Source organism: Anguilla rostrata, chromosome 12, assembly GCF_018555375.3.
Source record: "Anguilla rostrata isolate EN2019 chromosome 12, ASM1855537v3, whole genome shotgun sequence".
NCBI lineage: Eukaryota > Metazoa > Chordata > Actinopteri > Anguilliformes > Anguillidae > Anguilla > Anguilla rostrata.
The window spans coordinates 21608249-21626459 of NC_057944.1; the positions used below are offsets into that span (position 1 = coordinate 21608249).

Below are 18211 nucleotides of genomic sequence, written 5' to 3' on the forward strand. Positions count from 1 at the left end.
GCAAGGACTGCCATCATCCCAATCAGTCATATTTTTGGCCTGTCCTCTAGTGCAGGGCTCCCAAACCCTGTTCTTGGAGATCTACCATCCTGTAGGTTTTCTCTCCAACCCTAACAACGCATACCTCCATTTGTGTCTTACTGTTAGCTGCTGTCATGCAGGGTGAGAAATTGGAAGCCAGAATGTGGAAGTCCTCTGAGAAACAGCGCTCTCCTTTGGTTTATTCGTACTTCATAGACACCCTCCCGCCTGAGTCACGTTTGACTCAGGCTCTCTCTAAGAAAAAAATGATGTGTAAACACACTCCAGTTGCTGTCTACCCCCAGAAAAATGTGTTGTTCCCGCTCGGAAAAGCGATGAATTTACATCTGTTCATCCGATCAACGACTAATGTAGGCGGTCCAGTTTTAGTGCTACTCTGCCGTTGTAGCGTAGAGACCAAGGTTGCAGCATCACATCCGGCTGCCCAGGGCTTTTCTTGGTAAGGAGAAGGCTGCAGTTTGACTGGGCAGGGGGTTTCCTCATCCTGTCGTGGGTTTACACATTTCCTTCTCCCCAGTCTGCTCTGCTGCCTGGTTCATGTACCTGATCCTGCGCCTCCTGCTTCTGCGTTTCAGCTTCCTCATCTGTGGCCTTTTTCATTAAACACTTTACGTGTATCTGTTTGTACGTGTTTGTGCGTCTGCGTGCATGTATGTGTCTATGTGCGTGCGTGTGTGCGTGCGTGTGCGCATGTGTGCAGACCTCACAGGGTGTGCAGCCGAAGCGGTTTAAGAAGCTCCCGGAGCTGATCCAGCTGTACCTGCAGCCCAGCCAGGGCCTGGTGACCACCCTGCTCTATCCCGTGGAGCGCGAAGAGAGCCCAGACGACAGGGATTACTCCGGTAACAAGCCCCGCCTCCAGAAGGCCAACTGCCCCCAGTACCTGCTGTCCTCTCTGCGGTAGCATGCATAGCCATAAGGGCACAGTGTATGTGCCTTTACATGGACAAGATTTTCTATCATTTTATAGCTGTACAATGTTATTTCTCATTACCACCCCCTGCCTCTTTCATCAAGTATCCATTTGTGATTATTAAAAATAATTTATGATACTTCAACAACGTCTGCTTTGCTGCTACTCCTTTAGATAGCATTTTGAGGAGAAAATAGTACTCTTATGCGCTGTCCGGTTTAAACTGTAGGGTAATGCCTGCTTTTAAGCGGTCTTCAGTAATCTCTCGTTAGTGGTAAGCGGTGCAGATGACACAAGTCTTTTATTTGAATTGCATTGCTAGAATGCTAAAAGCTTGTTGTGAGTAAATGCTGCCGCCCCCGCTGCAGATGCTGTGCACACGCTTTTCTGGCATCGGTCAGCTCTGTAATTTAACAGAGCGACCACACCCAGAGGAAACGCAGGCTCAAGCCAGCTCCGACACCGCCAGGCTGCCGGTCAGGGGCGAGAGCGGGGGAGGCAGACCGGCTACGGGACGCCTAGCTGCCGGAAACCCACACCGTCACTCAGCAACCGGGCCAAACATTCAGCTCGGCAAATTGACACGCCGTAGGCTTTGATTTGCCGTGGTGACCGATGACCAATCGGATACTGAATGCGCTGTTTGGTTGGTTTGTGGCGGGGGGGGAGCAGGAACCTCAGATGGAAGTGCAGAGTTTGACGGTGGTTCGTTCCGTCTTCATTGCAGATGGAGAGGATGACAAGCCCCCCCTCCCTCCTCGAACCGCCTCCACCGGCAGCCCCCCAGGGTCCGCCTGCTCCGCCCTGGTCAGCTTTGGACAGGAGTCCTCCACAGACAGGTGGGGTTCCTTTCTCAGTCCACCCACCACAGGCAGAGAGTCACTGGCCAATCCCTGACAACTGCAGAAACTAGGGATTAAGCAAGGTCAAATAAAATCAGTCTTATTTCTCATAAATACCCCTGAAACAGTCAGAGCATCTCATAAAATGGCATGATTCATTAATAGTGTTTTTTCCTGGCTTGAAAGTGTGGGTCAGTGGAGATCTTTTTGTTTTTGTTCCCAACACAGGAATAACTGGAGTTTAATACAGTGCTTTGAGGCTAGAGTACACTATACACTGGATTTGTTATTCTGAGCTGTAGATTATTGTAATATAGTATCAATGAAAATGCACATCCTGGCAGACTTCGGGCTTCAACTCATTGTATGTGGAAACCGTGCGGTTGGCTTGGACATAACTGTCTGATTGGTCAGTTCTGGAGCTGACGGGCTTGACAACAACAGCCTGGTTCACATGCTGTTTAAATAAGCCATTTCCTGTCCCGCTGTTTGTATTTTCTGCTCGTGTGGCCTCTCCCACCCGCGCAACGATCAAACAGCCTCACCCAAACACAGCAAGCCGTTTGTTTGAGTTCCTTACTTCTGCGTTATGCAGCATGCATTCTATTCCGTCCATTCACCCTAACTGTACATACAATACAATCGTTTATACATACAGATATCAAGCCTAGGTGTACTGACTTCTCTTCTGATTTGCTGTGGAATTGGTTTGATTTTTCAAGCTCGGCCTACAGCTTGCAGCTTTGCTGGCTGAAACAGCGACACAAATTGTCAGAGAACATCATAGTTTCAGTTGTGGTTTTGAACGGTTGCTCAGAGCTGTGTATTACAGGCTAATTTCCCTGTAGTGTTAAGGTCTTTTTTTTTTTTTTTTTTTTTACTTGTGAGGGAAATATTAGATTAGATTTTACTTGTGAGGCCAGTACTGCAGGCAAACTGTTTGAAGGTTGCATTTGTTGGGAATGAATAAAGACACTGACTGAGACTGTGACTATGGTAATTAAAAAGCCATTTAGCAGGTGGGTGTATGTTTAGAAGAGTGCAAGTTTATTTTCTGATCTGAAAGGTGCACACTCTCCCAAACCCACCTCAGATTCTTTAATCCAATGTCAGCTTTCCCTTGCGTCAGAAATTCTCCTCCCTGAATATATGCCATCCGGTCCTGATGAAAGGAAATTTTAATCGAGCAGGCTGATGGGATAGAGCTGTAGGCCAGCAGTGTGAGGCTGACATCTTGTGTACAGACTCAGTCACGTCACAATCTTTAGATATTATTATCTGCTTTGATTCGGTAGCGACTTCCCCGAAGCACACACAATCTGACGCATCACGACTGCGTTTATTCGAGTTAGATTAGTGCAGGGCTGCCCAACCCCGTTCCTCAAGATCTACCGTCCTGTAGTTTTTCACTCCAACCCTTGTGCTGCTCTGAGCCCTGCGCTGCTCTGTCCCCTGTGCTGCTCTGAGCCCTGCGCTGCTCTGTCCCCTGTGCTGCTCTGTCCCTGTACTGCTCTGTCCCTGCGCTGCTCTGTCCCTGCGCTGCTCTGTCACAGTGCTGATCTGTCCCTGTGCTGTTCTGTCCCCTGCGCTGCTCTGTCCTTGTACTGCTCTGTCCCTGCGCTGCTCTGTCTCTGTGCTGCTCTGTCACAGTGCTGATCTGTACCTGCGCTGCTCTGTCTCTGTGCCGATCTGTCCCTGCACTGCTCTGTCCCTGCACTGCTCTTTCCCTGCGCTGCTCTGTCTCTGTGCTGCTCTGTCGCTGTGCTGATCTGTCCCTGTGCTGCTCTGTTGCTGTGCTGATTTGTCCCTGTGCTGCTCTGTTGCTGTGCTGTCTCACATTCGATAAGGGTTTGGAGCCCACTTCCTGTCAGAGCCACAGATGCGCAGAGTGAAGGCAGGGCTTTGATATGGCTGAGCACCTGTTTGTGTGCGTGTCTGCGTGTACATGTGTGGTTGTGTGTGTGACAAACAGGGGGCGAGCCACGGTGGCCAAGCACACATCTCTGACAGGCCAGTGTGGCACAGTGGAAGCAGGATGGAGTGAGTCAAACAGAGAGCGCTTCGTCATGCTTCACGCTGTCTGACTCAGCAGCTGGCCCCCGAGGAGCCCGGCCTTTCTCTGGAAGCCCGTACTTGAGCTTCGGGGTCTTTAGAGACCCGCGTGTTGTTAGGAAACCCGCGTTCGTGTTTAAGAGCTGTGCGCAGTATCACTGGGGAGGTTTCCCATAGCCCAGTGTGTCTCCTGGGCTGGAGTAGGCTGGCGTTATCACTGACCCTCAGCTGCACGTCAGCCGCACCTGAGGGGAGCCAGAGCCGTCTCAGAAACACGCTGACCCTGGCTGACTGTGTGGTGGAGAGCAGCTTGGCCCAGCGCCCAGGCCAGTCTAAAGGAAGTGCGTGTGCTCTTTCCTGTGGAACATGTCACAGCCAGGAAGTCTGAGTGTTTTCTAGTGCTTTCTTGAAGCCTGGAAGTTTGGACACTTTCAGTCATTGATAATTTACACTAGAACATGTACATTTTACCTTCTGAACTCCTAACAAAATCTAAAATGAATTTCAAATTTTTGCGTTTTCTCCAAAGGAGGAATAACGGAATTACAGGATTAAATTACAGGACTTTATATAAAATAATTAGGTTTACATTTTCTACATTACATTACGGGCATTTAGAAGACACTCCTATCGAGAGTGACTTACGCAACTTTTAAAAAAAAATAGCATTTACATTTATACAGCTGAATTTTACACGTGTGATGTCAGGCTTTTATTCTGTTTAACAATTTACAGAGCAAATGTTCAGGTCTGGGGAGGGATTTTGATGTCACACAATTACATCAAGAACATTCTTATTCTGCTATTGGGAAATTATTGGTCTGGTAAACGAGAGAACCAACAATCAACTAATTCCAAACAACAATGTAAGATGTTGACAACCAAACGGATGTAGTATTAGAGTGCTTAGCCGAAGTCAACTTTTAAAGTATGGCCATTGGCAGTGTCCATTCAAGGCCATTTGAATTCTGGGAAATGTATGCTAATACACGCAGTGTGTTCCCAGGTAAGCTGGTGCAGATGCGACTGTGTTCTCACAGCTTTCTAAGGCCCGTTCTCTCACAGCAGCCCCGCGGCCAACGGCCTGAGCACCATCTCCCACGAGTACCTGAAGGGCAGCTATGCCCTGGACCTGGAGGCCGTCAAGCAGGGCGGCACCAGCCTGCCCCACCTCAACAAGACCCTGGTGTCCTGCTGCAAGAGGCTGCACGGGTGAGAGCCGCCACCGCCGCGCAGCGGTCCTGTTCCGTTCAGCTCACCCTTCAGACCGTGACCGAGCATCTGAGCTCACGAACCCCCTCCACCCACACTCCCGCACATTCGCTCTGCCAGAACACGCAGTTCTGTTTCCAGAGGTTTGGACATTCTGTGCTGGAGCTACAAAGACTGATGTAAATTGCTATGAACGGAAATAAATATGGAAATAAAGAGGACTGCTTTTCTTATCTCCATTCTACCATAAGTTGGGATTTCATAACATTGAGGGGCATGGGTATTTTCTGTCTGAAGAATGGGGGAGGGGGCAAATAATAATAAGATTCTCCATATGCAAGGATGGCTCATCCATGATTCCTTTTCCTCCCACGTGACACCTTTCTGTCATGACTCTGTGACTCCTCATTGTGGGGCCCAGACCTCCCCCTTCTGCCCCAGAGCCGCTCTGTACTCCTCTCAGTGGCTGCCTTTACATGCACACCAATACCCCGATTATCGGGAGTCTATCAGTTTATGCCAGGTGCAGACAGTTTCTGGTCACATAGTAGAGGCAGAAACTCTGGGGATTTTCAAGACCAGGCTTGATACGGTATTAGGTACTATCTAGTCTGTAGGTAATCAGAGCACTAGGTAATGCACTTACTCCAATAGCCAAATTTCCAGGATTTCTTTACATAATCAGAGTATGTTCAAACGGCAGATGGTGAAAATGGCAGCCATACTTGTTTTCATTCAAGGTCTTTGACTTCCGCCTGACATTCACAGTTTCTAAAAGTTGAAAAACAAATCTTAGCCAAACGTCTACACGCACCAAAAAAATCTACGGTTTGGGCAAAAATCCAGGTGTCTTAACTGGGTTTTGAATACGCCGGTTATGACCTCACAACGATAAAGATTGTCGGATAATGGCTCAATAATCATGGTAAAATGGGAGTATTAGCGTGCATGTAAACACACCAGTGACCCGCCACTCATAGGGTGCTCAGACTATACTGTATGTAGCAGGTTTAACTGTGGTAGCTCTGAAGGTAAGTGCTGTGGTTAACAGATTTTCCCCTGTGCTAGAAACGCTCCGAGAGCAGTTCGTTGCGGGTTTATTTATTGACGATACAGGTGATGCTACTTTTTCTGCTTTAGTGCTGTCTTGAGGTTTGAAGGTGTCAGTGGTTTGTAAGCCGGTTGACTCCGGCTTAGTAGGCCTCTCTGTGCTCAGACCTTCAGGGCCTTGTAATGGTGAGAGAGAGAATTTCAGTGTTCTGCTTTTGAGATGTACTCAGGCTAACATTGCCCTTTCTGTCACATTAGAGTGGTTATTGGTCAAATTCTGCAGTGTTTAGATCGTTCCTGTGTGTACATACAGAATGCTTTACCAGAAGTGTAAGAACTGCCTCTGTTGGGTGTTTGTCTTTTATCAAATATCTGTGTGTTCATTAGGATCACTTTAGGTCATTGAATATCCTGACCACTTACTTTCAGTTCATTAACTGCCACTTATTGAGCACGTTTCCTGGTATAAACTGTAAAGCAGTATCATTTGTACGATATTCCAGTGTTCTTGTTGAAATTCAAATTTACTTTCTCTCTCTCCCTCCCCACCCCTTCATCCATTTTTCCCCCTTTCACAGGGAAGTAGACAAAGTCCTGGCTGGTCTGGAGATTTTGTCTAAAGTGTTTGACCAGCAGAGCGCCGTCATGGTGTCCCGGATGATTCCACAGGTAGACGGCTTGCCAAAACGGCGTCTGCGATCGTGTTTGCGAGCCTACGCGTGCGCGCGCATTCTTCTGCACATGAGCGTTTCTTCAGTAGACGTCACAATGGCTGATCACTTCACTAAAATATTTAACATTGTGCCGCTAGCAGGATTTCCTTTCCCTTGCGCTTGTGTACAGAAAGAGCACATCTGATAATGGCGTTCCTCACCTTCACCTTTAGCCTCTCAGAAACACTCCCAGGCCCCCAACGGTTTTCCTCTGGAGTATTTGAGCAAATATGGAGTGAAAACGGTTACCAGGAGAGAATGCCCCACTGTGGCTGACTTGAGCGAGTAATGGCCTTCCTGCGTTTCCCAGAGCAACACACACTACATTTCCAAACGTATTTGGACACATGACTATGACACCCATATGTGCTTGTTGAACATCTCATTCGAAAACCATGGGTATTAATATGGAGTTGGACCCCTTTTGCTGCTATAACAGCCTCCAATCTTCTGGGAAGGCTTTCCAGTAGATTTTGGAACATGGCTGCAGGGATTCGCTTTCATTCAGCCACAAGAACATTCATGAGGTTGGGCACAGGATCACAGTCACCATTCCAGTTCATCCCCAAAGGTATTTGATGGGGTAGAGGTCACAGCTCTGTGCAGGCCAATCAAGTTCTTCCCCACCAAACTCAGCAAGCCATTTCTTTATGGACCTTGATTTGTCAATGGGGGCACTGTCATGCTGAAACATTAAAGCATTAAAGCATTTAAAACATTAAATTCCCCAAACAGTTGCCACAAAGTTGGAAGCGCACAATTCTCTAGAATGTCATTGTATGATGTAGCATTAAGAGTTCCCTTCACTGGAACTAAGGGGCCTAGCCCAATTCATGAAAAACAGCCCCAGACCATTATTCCTCCTCCACTTAAATTTACAGTCGGCACTATTCGGGCCAGTACAGGTGTCACTATGCATTCCGCCAAACCCAGATTTGTCCGTCACTTTTCATAATTCAGAAATTTGGATTAAATTCACAAACGAGTAAAGAACTGGAAGGATAGCTTATAACCTGACCTTAGAATCACCAATCTTGGATTTCACTGTGGGGAAAAATGAATGGTAAATTTTCTTCCGTAAACCTTCACGTGACAAAAACAGGTCAGACCTTGGTACAATATACATTGTGTGTGTCACTGTGTACGTGCATGTGCAGTGCACATGCCTGCAGTGTAGTGTGATGGTCAGTAAGCGTGAGCTCCTTCCCCCCTGTCTCCTCCAGTCGGCGAACCAGGGTGGCGATCAGGAGCTGGAGCACTTGGTCACCAAGCTGGCCATCCTGAAGGATCTCCTGTCCTCCATTGAGAAGAAGGTGAGCAAAGACTTTCCACAGACAGTAATAGATCGTAACAGACTCCACACCAGGATGATGGGGGGGGAGAGAGACTGATGGGGAGAGTAGGGGTGGTAATTGGGGCAGATGAGGAGGGTTGGGGTGGTAATTAAGGCAGATGGGGAGAGAAATAAGCGAGAATTCCACCGTCGGAGGTTCGGGAGAGCTTTATTGTTACAGTTTACAACGATGTTTTCATTGTTACAGTTTATTTATTCTTGCTTTTTTCTCTCTCTCCCACTCTTCCCTTCCCCTTGTCTAGGCCCTGAAGGCTGTTCAGGACATGAGCTCCACCTCTCCCTCCATCCCACCTCAGCTCTCCATGCGGCACAGCAAAGCCATTCCCGTGCAGGCCTTCGAGGTAGGGTCCCCTGATCCTCATTGGCTGAGATTTTCCAAAGCTCCGCCCCGCCGACCTGCCGACTACTGTGATGCGCATTTCTCAGTGTGAATGTGGATTCATGCGAAAGTAAAACTCCAGGACCTGCATCAGGTGAAGTTGTCTGGCGCTTGTAGTCAGGCGAATAAACCAGCCTGAAACGGCTTCTGTTAGGGGCCATTCTGGCGATGCGGCCTCCTGTTTTTAGCCATTTCCCTTTTGAGAGAAATAAGAAGCAGTGATTTTGTGGCAAGACATGGGCAGCCTGTGAGAAGCGGGACGGGGTATGGGTTGGGTGGCGGCTTCCTCATCCGAAACGCCACTTCCCCATTCCAGCTCCAGAGGCGGGCCGCTGCCTGGCTCCGTCCGTCACGGACGCCGCGAGTGGCAGGCCTCAAGACGCCCAGGTCCTCTCTGGCGCCGCTCTGAGCCACTGCGCTTTTTTTAGTCCGCACACTTCCTGGAAAAAGGGCTCAGTTCGGACAAAGCGCTGCACTCTCGGTTTGTCGCCCCCTGCTGGAGGAGTTGGTCTGTGCAACTAGTGTCTATTCTAGGCAAGGCAGCCAGCAGTTTCTCAGAAGAACACGGCAAAGAAAAATAATAAAAACCGGAACAGTCAGGTCCAGCCTAGCCACAAGTGGGCATATATCTACTCTTATTTATAGTTCAGTTAATGGCTTTTATATGAACCTGTTAAATGATAGTGTGTGCTGGTACCTGACAGTATGCCCTGTCCTCACACCCACACCGTTGTTTTGTGCAGGTGAAGCTGGACGTGTACCTTGCTGACCTCACCAAGATCGGCAAGTCCCAGAAGCACACGCTGAGCGTGGACGTGGAGGGGGGGAAGCTGGTGGTGATGAAGAAGCTGAACGCTCAGGAAGACTGGAACACCTTCACGCACGACAAGAGTGAGTCAGCAAGGAGCTGCTCGCTGTCCAGTGAGCTCCTGGGCTCATCACTGTCTGTGGAGATAGAACTGAGATGCAAACTGGGGAGACTGGGGTTGGAATGGGGGTGTTGCAGGTCTTGATGTTGTTTACAATGCATTTCCAATACACGCCCATGCTTTCATGTGTCCATGTGGTATTTTTTAGCTATAGAAAAACTAGAAACTAATGCATCACTAAGGTAAAAATACTTTGCGTTCCTTATTGAAGTTCGGCAGCTGATTAAGTCACAGCGCGTGCCAAACAAGCTGGGCATCGTGTTTGAGAAGGAGAAGGAGAAGGATAAAAGCCAGAGGAAGGACTTCATCTTCGCCAGCGCTAAAGTGAGCATGCACACACGCCTGTGTAACTGAGCATAGTGTCTCATTTACACGCACATTTACAAACACACACCCTACACAAACACACACACACACACACAATGTTGTAGTGATATTGGTCTGGTCTGCTAATCATTCTCATATCTCCCAGAAAAGGGAAGCATTTTGTCAGCTCCTCCAGCTCATGAAGAACAAACATTCCCAGCAGGACGAGCCAGATATGATCTCCGTATTCATCGGGACCTGGAACATGGGTAAGCACCACCTTTCAGCCACCTTTCTGCTCCCGATCCAGAACTTTCCATCCACACACTGTGACGGCGGAGCGGAGAGCTCGCCAGAATCATGTTCTCTGTTACACCCACAGTGCACAGTGGTTGTTCAGTGGGTATGACGTAGTGCAGAGTCGTTATAGTCAGGGTAGTGAAGAGTTGCAGTAGTCACGGTGGTTAGTGTTCGTGGTAGTAGTGACAGTAGGTTGCAGTAGTCACGGTGGGTTTAGTAGTATCAGTGGGTCGTAGTAGTGACAGTAGGTTGCAGTAGTCACGGTGGGTTTAGTAGTCTCGGTTAGTGTGAGGGATTGCAGTAGTCACGTGGGTTTAGGCTAGTGGACATAGGAAGTGGGTTGCAGTAGTCACAGTGGGTTTAGTAGTCTCAGTGGGTTGCAGTAGTCACAGTGGGTTTAGTAGTCTCAGTGGGTTGCAGTAGTCACAGTGGGTTTAGTAGTCTCAGTGGGTTGCAGTAGTCACAGTGGGTTTAGTAGTCTCAGTGGGACGTAGTAGTGACAGTGGGTTGCAGTAGTCACAGTGGGTTTAGTAGTCTCAGTGGGTTGTAGTAGTGACAGTGGATTGCAGTAGTCACAGTGGGTTTAGTAGTCTCAGTGGGTTGCAGTAGTGACAGTGGATTGCAGTAGTCACAGTGGGTTTAGTAGTCTCAGTGGGTTGTAGTGCAGTGGGAGTAGTACAGTGGGTTGGCAGTGGGTTGCAGTAGTCACAGTGGGTTTAGTAGTCTCAGTGGGTTGCAGTAGTCACAGTGGGTTTAGTAGTCTCAGTGGGTTGCAGTAGTGACAGTGGGTTGCTATCAGCCCTACTTGTCACAGTCATCTGCACATCAGTGTTGAAGAGCTTAGAGGTCCTTAGAGAGCTGTGTGTGTGTGAGGGTTGCTGAGACGGTCCTCAGCAGTGTGGTTTAAGTGAAAGCGTTGTAACACAGATTTGGACGTTGGTTTAACAGTCACCTCACTCCCGAATCTCCGGCCCTCTCCAGGCAGCGTTCCCTCCCCCAAGGCCATGAGCTCGTGGATCCTGTCCCGCGGCCTGGGGAAGACTCTGGACGAGACGACCGTCACCATCCCCCACGACATCTACGTGTTCGGCACGCAGGAGAACTCCGTCTGCGACAAGGAGTGGGTGGAGGTCCTGCGGGCAGCCCTGAAGGACTGCACGGAGCTGGACTTCAAACCGGTGAGGGAGGGAGAGAGGGAATATTAACCTGGGGTACAAAATGAGACTGAGGGAGATTGAGACTTGGACATTAAAATGATGTGCAGTTATCAAAAGTGAGATAAATACCAGATATGTCGCATGGACATACATGAAGGAGAGTGTAAGAATCCCATGTAAAATAATAGATATTTCATTGATATTAGTCATTTTTTTTAACTGAAATTGCAATGAAACATAGATCCCTTTTGTTGGGTGATACCCTGTATTAGTTCCACCACCAGTAGAAATGGAGTTCCATGCAATGCCTTGGTGAAAACATTATTGAGTTTTCATCAAGTGCACAGTGTTGCTTGAAACAGAATATTTTTTGGATGAAATGATCTGGAATGCACAGTCCTGGTCTAGTACGATGCTCCATAAGGGTTGGAGGTTATAATTTGTGAGTGTTTCTGTGTCCCCTGTCTTTTCATATTTTCTTATCAGATTTGACATGAAATTCAACATTCAAACTATTTGTGTAGTTTGCAGAGATTTACTCTGTCTTGTGGTGACATTTCTCATAGTAGCTGACTTTTTAGTCGGGCTGAGTTGCTCTCACTGCTTGTGAATGTTAGGAGGGTAAGCAAACACATGTTTCTTGCATTTTAAACAATCTGCTAAATTATGGGTTCATGCTTGAATGAAATATAACTTTTATTAAATGAAATGACCAGAGTCCTTAATTGAAATTATCTTCTGGTTTTGTGGAAGTTCAGCACTGGCCACTGGTACTTGATATACAGTATGAGTTTTACCGGAGCGAATGTTTCCACATGAATTCCCTTCACAAAGACGCCGGGGGAAAGGCGTAGTCTGGTCCTTTCATGCCGGGGTTATTTATGACTTTCCCTCTCGAGTTCACTCCTGTCTCTAACTGGCCTCCCCAGGTTGCCACACAGACGCTGTGGAACATCAAAATTGCCGTCCTGGTGAAGCCGGAACATGAAAACCGCATCAGCCACGTGGGCATGTCCAGCGTGAAGACGGGAATCGCAAACACGCTTGGTAAGACCGTCACGACCGCACAGGATGGGTCTCTGCACGTAAAACTAGCTGGTTCCTGGCTAAAATTCACAAACAGTATGACCTTTCTGACTGTTTTTGTATCCTATCGGTCTGTATCGCTGGCCCTAATAGATTATTTTCTGAATTAATGTCTGTGTTGGCTGGCTGTGAGCATATTCTTTTTCTCATCTGGTGGAAAAGCTAGTGAGTCAGAGTTCCTGTGCATATGTACTTCTGAGGTAATTGGTTCACATTTCCACTCCCACTGGAGCAATACAGACAGTTTGGGGTGTGGTTTCAATGCACCACCAATGTCTAAAGTTGAAATGAATCCATGAAAACAGTCTGCATCATTCACCAACTACCATGTTCTTTTTGAGCAATGAGGATGTACAGGGTAGGATTTGTTGAATGTGTCTATGATGGTGGGAGTTCATAATAAAGCAGACCTTAATGCTGCAAGTCAGCATGGCATGTGGAAAAACCAGTTTTCGTCTCTTGAGCTACACCAGGGTTCAGAATGTTTTTTTTCCACCACAGGTCACCATTGTTTCTGCTTAATACATTATGTGGTCCGTTAGTGCCTGTTGCATCTGAACACTGGCCTCTCCCACCTTTTTCCTGTTTCCCTAGGCAACAAAGGCGCTGTGGGCGTCTCCTTTATGTTCAACGGCACGTCGTTTGGGTTTGTCAACTGTCACCTCACATCAGGGAACGAGAAGATTGGCAGGTAGCTACTCATCCTGTCTAACCTTGACCTGGTGTATAGAGCAGGGGTTCCCAACCCTTGAACTGAAGGGCCGGTTTCTGTTGCCACCCATTCTGTCCCTCAAATTGAAGTGGTTGATTACTCAGTTCATTCGTCTTGCCCGGTTTCCTGGGACTGAATTGGCTGCTGATTTTAAGGTGAAACAAAAACTCACTGGCCCTGTGGCTCTCCAGGACTAGGGTTGGGAACCGCTGATATCGATACGCAACGCAGCGCTCGTACGCACAGACAGCGTAAAGCGTACAGAGATGATGCGAGGTGCTCTACCCCTACCCCGCCCCACACTCATGTACCCCCACAGGCGGAATCAGAACTACCTGGACATCCTGCGACTGCTCTCTCTGGGAGACAAGCAGCTGAGCTCCTTCGACATCTCCCTGCGATTCACGCACCTCTTCTGGTTTGGAGACCTCAACTACCGGCTGGACATGGACATCCAGGTGCTCCTCGGTCCCCTGCTGAACATCAGTTCATGTGTGCTGGAGAAGGCAGCTGATTGGTCAACGATTGCACTAATTGTGTGATTATGCCCATGCTGTATAATGGTGTGTGCAGTGGACAATTAGAGCAAAATCCTAATTGGAAACTCAGTAGCCTGACTTTTTCATTAGGGAAAATTTGAATGATTTTTGTGTCAGCCTAAATGAACGTGTTATATCTACCAAACACGCAAACTGGTGAAACTACAGTGCTGTTTTGCGTTCTGTTAGAACATTTCCCTGAACCCTGTAATGCACGCATCCTTGGTACAGTTTGCTGGCATCTCTAATTGGCTCGTGAACGCTCAGAGAGTGTTCCAGACTGCATGTGTCCAGTCTTGTATTCTCCTGATCACTTCTGGCTGTTGTAATGTATTGAGTCTTTGATTTGATGTCATGGAGCATAACACAATTTCTCTCTGCTGCCCCCATCCCGGTTCAGTTCTGCTAACGCTCTCTCTCTCTCTGTCTCGCTTTCTCTCTCACTCCCCTACTCACTCACACTCTCCCTCTCTTTTTCTCCCTTTCACAGGAAATCTTGAACTACATCAACAGGAAAGAGTTTGAGCCACTGCTCAAAGTGGATCAGCTCAATCTGGAAAGGGAGAAGAACAAGGTCTTCCTCCGTTTTGGTGCGTCCACTTGATAACCCCCACGAATGTAGTTTTATTATGCGCATGAATGCAGGCCCACTTAAACTCGCTGTGAACATGTTAATGAATTATTTGCATGTGAAGACGTTTCCCACACTGTACTTATGAAGGTTTTTCCAGGGCTTGTGTGTCAGTCTGTTGTTCACATGGCTTGCTTCGTTGCTTTTTCTAAGTGCGTTATCTAACACTTGGTGAGAGTTTTCCTCTCTGCGATTGTTTAGCTGAAGAGGAAATCTCCTATCCCCCCACCTATCGCTATGAGAGAGGGTCCAGGGACACGTACGTGTGGCAGAAACAGAAGCCGACGGGGGTAGGTTTGGATTTTGTGTCTGACAAACATCGAAATGATGTGAATTGCTCATAATGTGCTAGCAGTTGTCCTTGGTTTTCCCTTTGACTGAATATTCTCTTTCACTGAGTTGTGAAATTAGCTTTGCCAGTTGGGAGAGAGAATTTTCTATGTTGCAAATGCAGAGCTGAGTATGAAGTGGCTCGATAAATATGTTCTCTCACCACTAATGTCTCTACTCTCTCAGATGCGGACCAACGTTCCTTCTTGGTGCGACCGCATTTTGTGGAAGTCTTACCCAGAGACGCACATTGTCTGCAACTCCTATGGTATGAATGTTCTTTCTGTGAAAACGTTTGGATTTGTAGTTGATCAGAGATTTAGAAAATGCCAGTGCATTTAGACATTTTACCATCCAAAAAGATAACCACGAGGAGCTATTAGGTGAGTCCTTATAATACACTAGCGTAGTGATGTGAACCAAGGTCTGGTGGCATCTTCCTGCTGCTGATATTATAGCATACCAAGTTAAGAGAGAATTTTATATCATGTGTACAAATTGGTTAGAAATTGTGATTGCAGTTGTGCTTGTTTTTCCTTGCTTCAGGCTGTACTGATGACATAATCACCAGTGACCACTCTCCCGTGTTTGCGACGTTCGAAGTCGGAGTGACGTCTCAGTTCGTCTCCAAAAAAGGTTTGACACCAAAAAAGGGAAAACTCTTCACCCTTTTCATTTGGTCACCTGATCTCTTTTCATACTTGGGGCCAAACTTGATTGGGGAAACCTTAGCGACTATACACAGTTTTCATTTAAATATGAGCCACCTCTGCTGTACATTAATTGCATTAATTCATGTTGAGATCTTTGCCTCTACATATATAAAATCTAATCTGGAAAGCAGCTGCTTTCAGGTCATAGGTGTTTGTTTCTCTGGACTTCTGGTCCTCACTGCTGTTGGAATCCTCCAAGTGTATACTATCTGGTCTAACTCCTTTCTCTTCCTGTCTATCTTGTGTGCCAGGGCTGCCCAAGTCTTCAGAGCAGGCCTACATTGAGTTTGAGAGCATTGAAGCCATTGTGAAGACTGCCAGCAGGACCAAGTTCTTCATCGAGTTCTACTCCACCTGCCTGGAAGGTGTGTGCTGTAAGGAGGGAGGAGTCCCAGTCTAATTGGGACTTAACTGAATCCTTATTGGTTGTGTGGAGGGGGGGGGGGCTCTGTGGAGAGGAACAGGTGGGGTGGGATGGTGGGAGAGGGCAGAGATTCACGGCACATCGTCCTGTGATTTGTTTTTAAACCGTCCTGTCTACCTAACACCCCCGCAGAATTCAAGAAGAGCTATGAGAATGACAGCCAGAGCAGCGACAACATCAACTTCCTGCGAGTGGGTTGGTCGTCGAAGCAGCTGACCACACTGAAGCCCATCCTATCAGAGATTGAGTACCTGCAGGACCAGCACCTGCTCCTTACTGTCAAGTCTCTGGATGGATACGAGTCCTATGGTAAAGTGGGCGCCCCTGTGTGAAAGGTTGTGTTTAGCGCCTCCTGGTGGCCAGGCCATAGCACGGCACCATCCTCCTCTTATCTTTGAATTGCAAATACACATGCCCAAAGCTGGTCTCATGGTTGATAAGCAAACTTTTAAATAACACATTTTTAAAAAGCCAGTATGTTTAACCACTTTACAAATTTACAATTCTATACTAACCCAGTTTGACAGGTTAATCTTGACACAACTTTTCTGCAAACGAGCGTGTGCGCATGTGTGTGTGCGCGAGCGTGTGTGTGATGCCTGGATGATGTGCTAAGGAAGGATCTCGTCCTCCAGGGGAGTGTGTCCTGGCCCTGAAGTCGATGATTGGCAGCACGGCACAGCAGTTCCACACCTACCTGTCTCACCGGGGGGAGGAGACGGGCAACATCCGCGGGTCCATGAGGGTCCGCGTGCCGTCTGAGAGGATGGGGACCCGGGAGCGACTCTACGGTGCGTGTGTGTGTGTGTGTGTGTGTGTGTGTGTGTGTGTGTGCGCATGTATACGAGTGTGTATGAGCAGTGTTAGCTAAGCTGCACTGTTGTTGTACTGATTTCTTTTGTCTGATGTACAACTGTAAGTATGGAATCAGTGTTGTTCTGGCTCCACCCTGTGGCTGACATTTTATTCTGCATTGTGATTGGTCCCGCAGAGTGGATCAGTGTGGACAAAGATGAAACTGGAGGCCCGAAGGGTCGAGCGACACTGCCTTTGCGAACGGGTCATGAATATGTCAAGTGGGTACCTCTGACTCTCAGCCCAACCTTTAACTGAGCACTGCTGGCCAAGATTAGCACACACTTTCCATGTCCATAAGTCACTTATAGCCCTCGTGAGTGAGAATTCTGCCATGTGAAAGGATGGGCTATGGGGAATGGACTATGGGGTAAACTGAGAGTAAATGTGAAGGTAAGGGGTGCTAGGAGACCATCTGTGAGCCGCAGTGGGACGAAACGCGGTGTAACTCTGGCCTGCTGCGCTCATCCCTGTCCAGACCCACCATGTCCCGCAAGAATGCGCCGGCGGACCTGGGGAAGGTGTCCGAGGAAGGCGAAAAGAACTCCTCCCACACCACGGCGGGACGTCCCAGCTTTCCCCTGCCCAGCACCCCCAAGGAGGAGGGCACGCAGGCCAGGTACGTGTGCAGGTCAGGCCGCGGTCTGGAGCGGCCACGTTTGTGGGCAGAGCCGCGCTCCCTGCGGCACCACGCTCATTTCTCAAGTTTGTATTTCAGGGCGAAGCAGGACTCTGTGGAAGGGGATCCCTCCAGCTGCAAGAACAGCTACAACAACCCGGCCTACTACATCCTGGAGGGCGTGCCCAACCAGTCGGCCGCCCTGGCCTCTGAGCTGCTGCCCGGCTCCGCCCTCCCGCCCGTGGCGACCAAAGGACCCGCCGCGAGCAAGAGCAAGCCGCCGACGGGCAGCTCGGCCCAGCAGCGCAGGCAGACGGCCGGACGCCCCGCCCGCCCCGCCAGCGAGGAGGGGTCCTCGGAGGACGACGGGAGCCCCGGGCCGCACAGCGCCACGCTGAACCGGCCCCCGCCGGACTTCCCGCCCCCCCCGCTCCCCAAGATGGAGATGACGGAGAACCCCTTCTACGCCACCAGCAAGGACGTCAAGTCTCGGGGTGTCTACCCGGACCTGGCTGACATAAAGATCCCGGCCAAGCCCCCGGACTCTGCCGGGGCCCTCCCTCCGGCCTCGGGCGGGGCGGGGGGGGCGGGAAGGACGGGCGGGACGGGCAGGGCCTTCTGCCTGGAGCCGCCTCCCGCCCTAAACACCGCCCCCTTCAGGAGAGCGGGGGGCGGGTCCGGCCTGGACGACCAGTCCTGCTCGGTGCTGCAGATGGCCCGGACTCTGAGCGAGGTGGAGTACCAGCCGGGGCGGGACAGAAACCCCCCCGTCCCGCACAAGGCCATGGGCGCCCCCCACCTGCGAGGGCTGGGACTGCCGGAGACCTGCCGCACCTTCCCTCCACGCTCCATACAGGAGAGCATTGCAGAAGACCTGCCGGAGGAGGTGAGGAGGCCTGTCAGTCCATCAGCACACACTCTGTGCTGACTCTGCGTCCTGCTGTGTGTCTGAGGCCACTGCAGCCCTGTGCTTCCCAGCCCTGTGCCTGCAGATCTACCGTCCTGTAGGGTTTCATTTCAACCCTAAGTTAGCACACCCGATTTTACTCATTT

The 18211-nt window shown here is 49.2% G+C and overlaps 1 protein-coding gene across 2 annotated transcripts in view; it reads left to right on the top strand.

The window, feature by feature from the left end:
- inppl1a (inositol polyphosphate phosphatase-like 1a) overlaps positions 1-18211 on the top strand; it is a 42097-nt gene that overhangs the window by 20711 nt on the left and 3175 nt on the right. Inside the window, exons 3-25 of one of the 2 annotated variants that reach the window (XM_064301661.1) lie at positions 743-884; positions 1683-1794; positions 4915-5061; positions 6690-6780; positions 8048-8137; positions 8421-8519; positions 9301-9448; positions 9698-9810; positions 9959-10061; positions 11074-11270; positions 12179-12296; positions 12930-13026; positions 13367-13505; positions 14077-14176; positions 14419-14507; positions 14734-14815; positions 15094-15183; positions 15512-15625; positions 15817-15993; positions 16320-16475; positions 16676-16760; positions 17018-17158; positions 17258-18044. In XM_064301661.1, coding sequence (XP_064157731.1) covers positions 743-884; positions 1683-1794; positions 4915-5061; positions 6690-6780; positions 8048-8137; positions 8421-8519; positions 9301-9448; positions 9698-9810; positions 9959-10061; positions 11074-11270; positions 12179-12296; positions 12930-13026; positions 13367-13505; positions 14077-14176; positions 14419-14507; positions 14734-14815; positions 15094-15183; positions 15512-15625; positions 15817-15993; positions 16320-16475; positions 16676-16760; positions 17018-17158; positions 17258-18044 — 3417 coding nt within the window. The remainder of the gene's footprint in view (positions 1-742; positions 885-1682; positions 1795-4914; positions 5062-6689; positions 6781-8047; positions 8138-8420; positions 8520-9300; positions 9449-9697; positions 9811-9958; positions 10062-11073; positions 11271-12178; positions 12297-12929; positions 13027-13366; positions 13506-14076; positions 14177-14418; positions 14508-14733; positions 14816-15093; positions 15184-15511; positions 15626-15816; positions 15994-16319; positions 16476-16675; positions 16761-17017; positions 17159-17257; positions 18045-18211) is intronic. The other variant, XM_064301662.1, reaches the window with a different exon arrangement.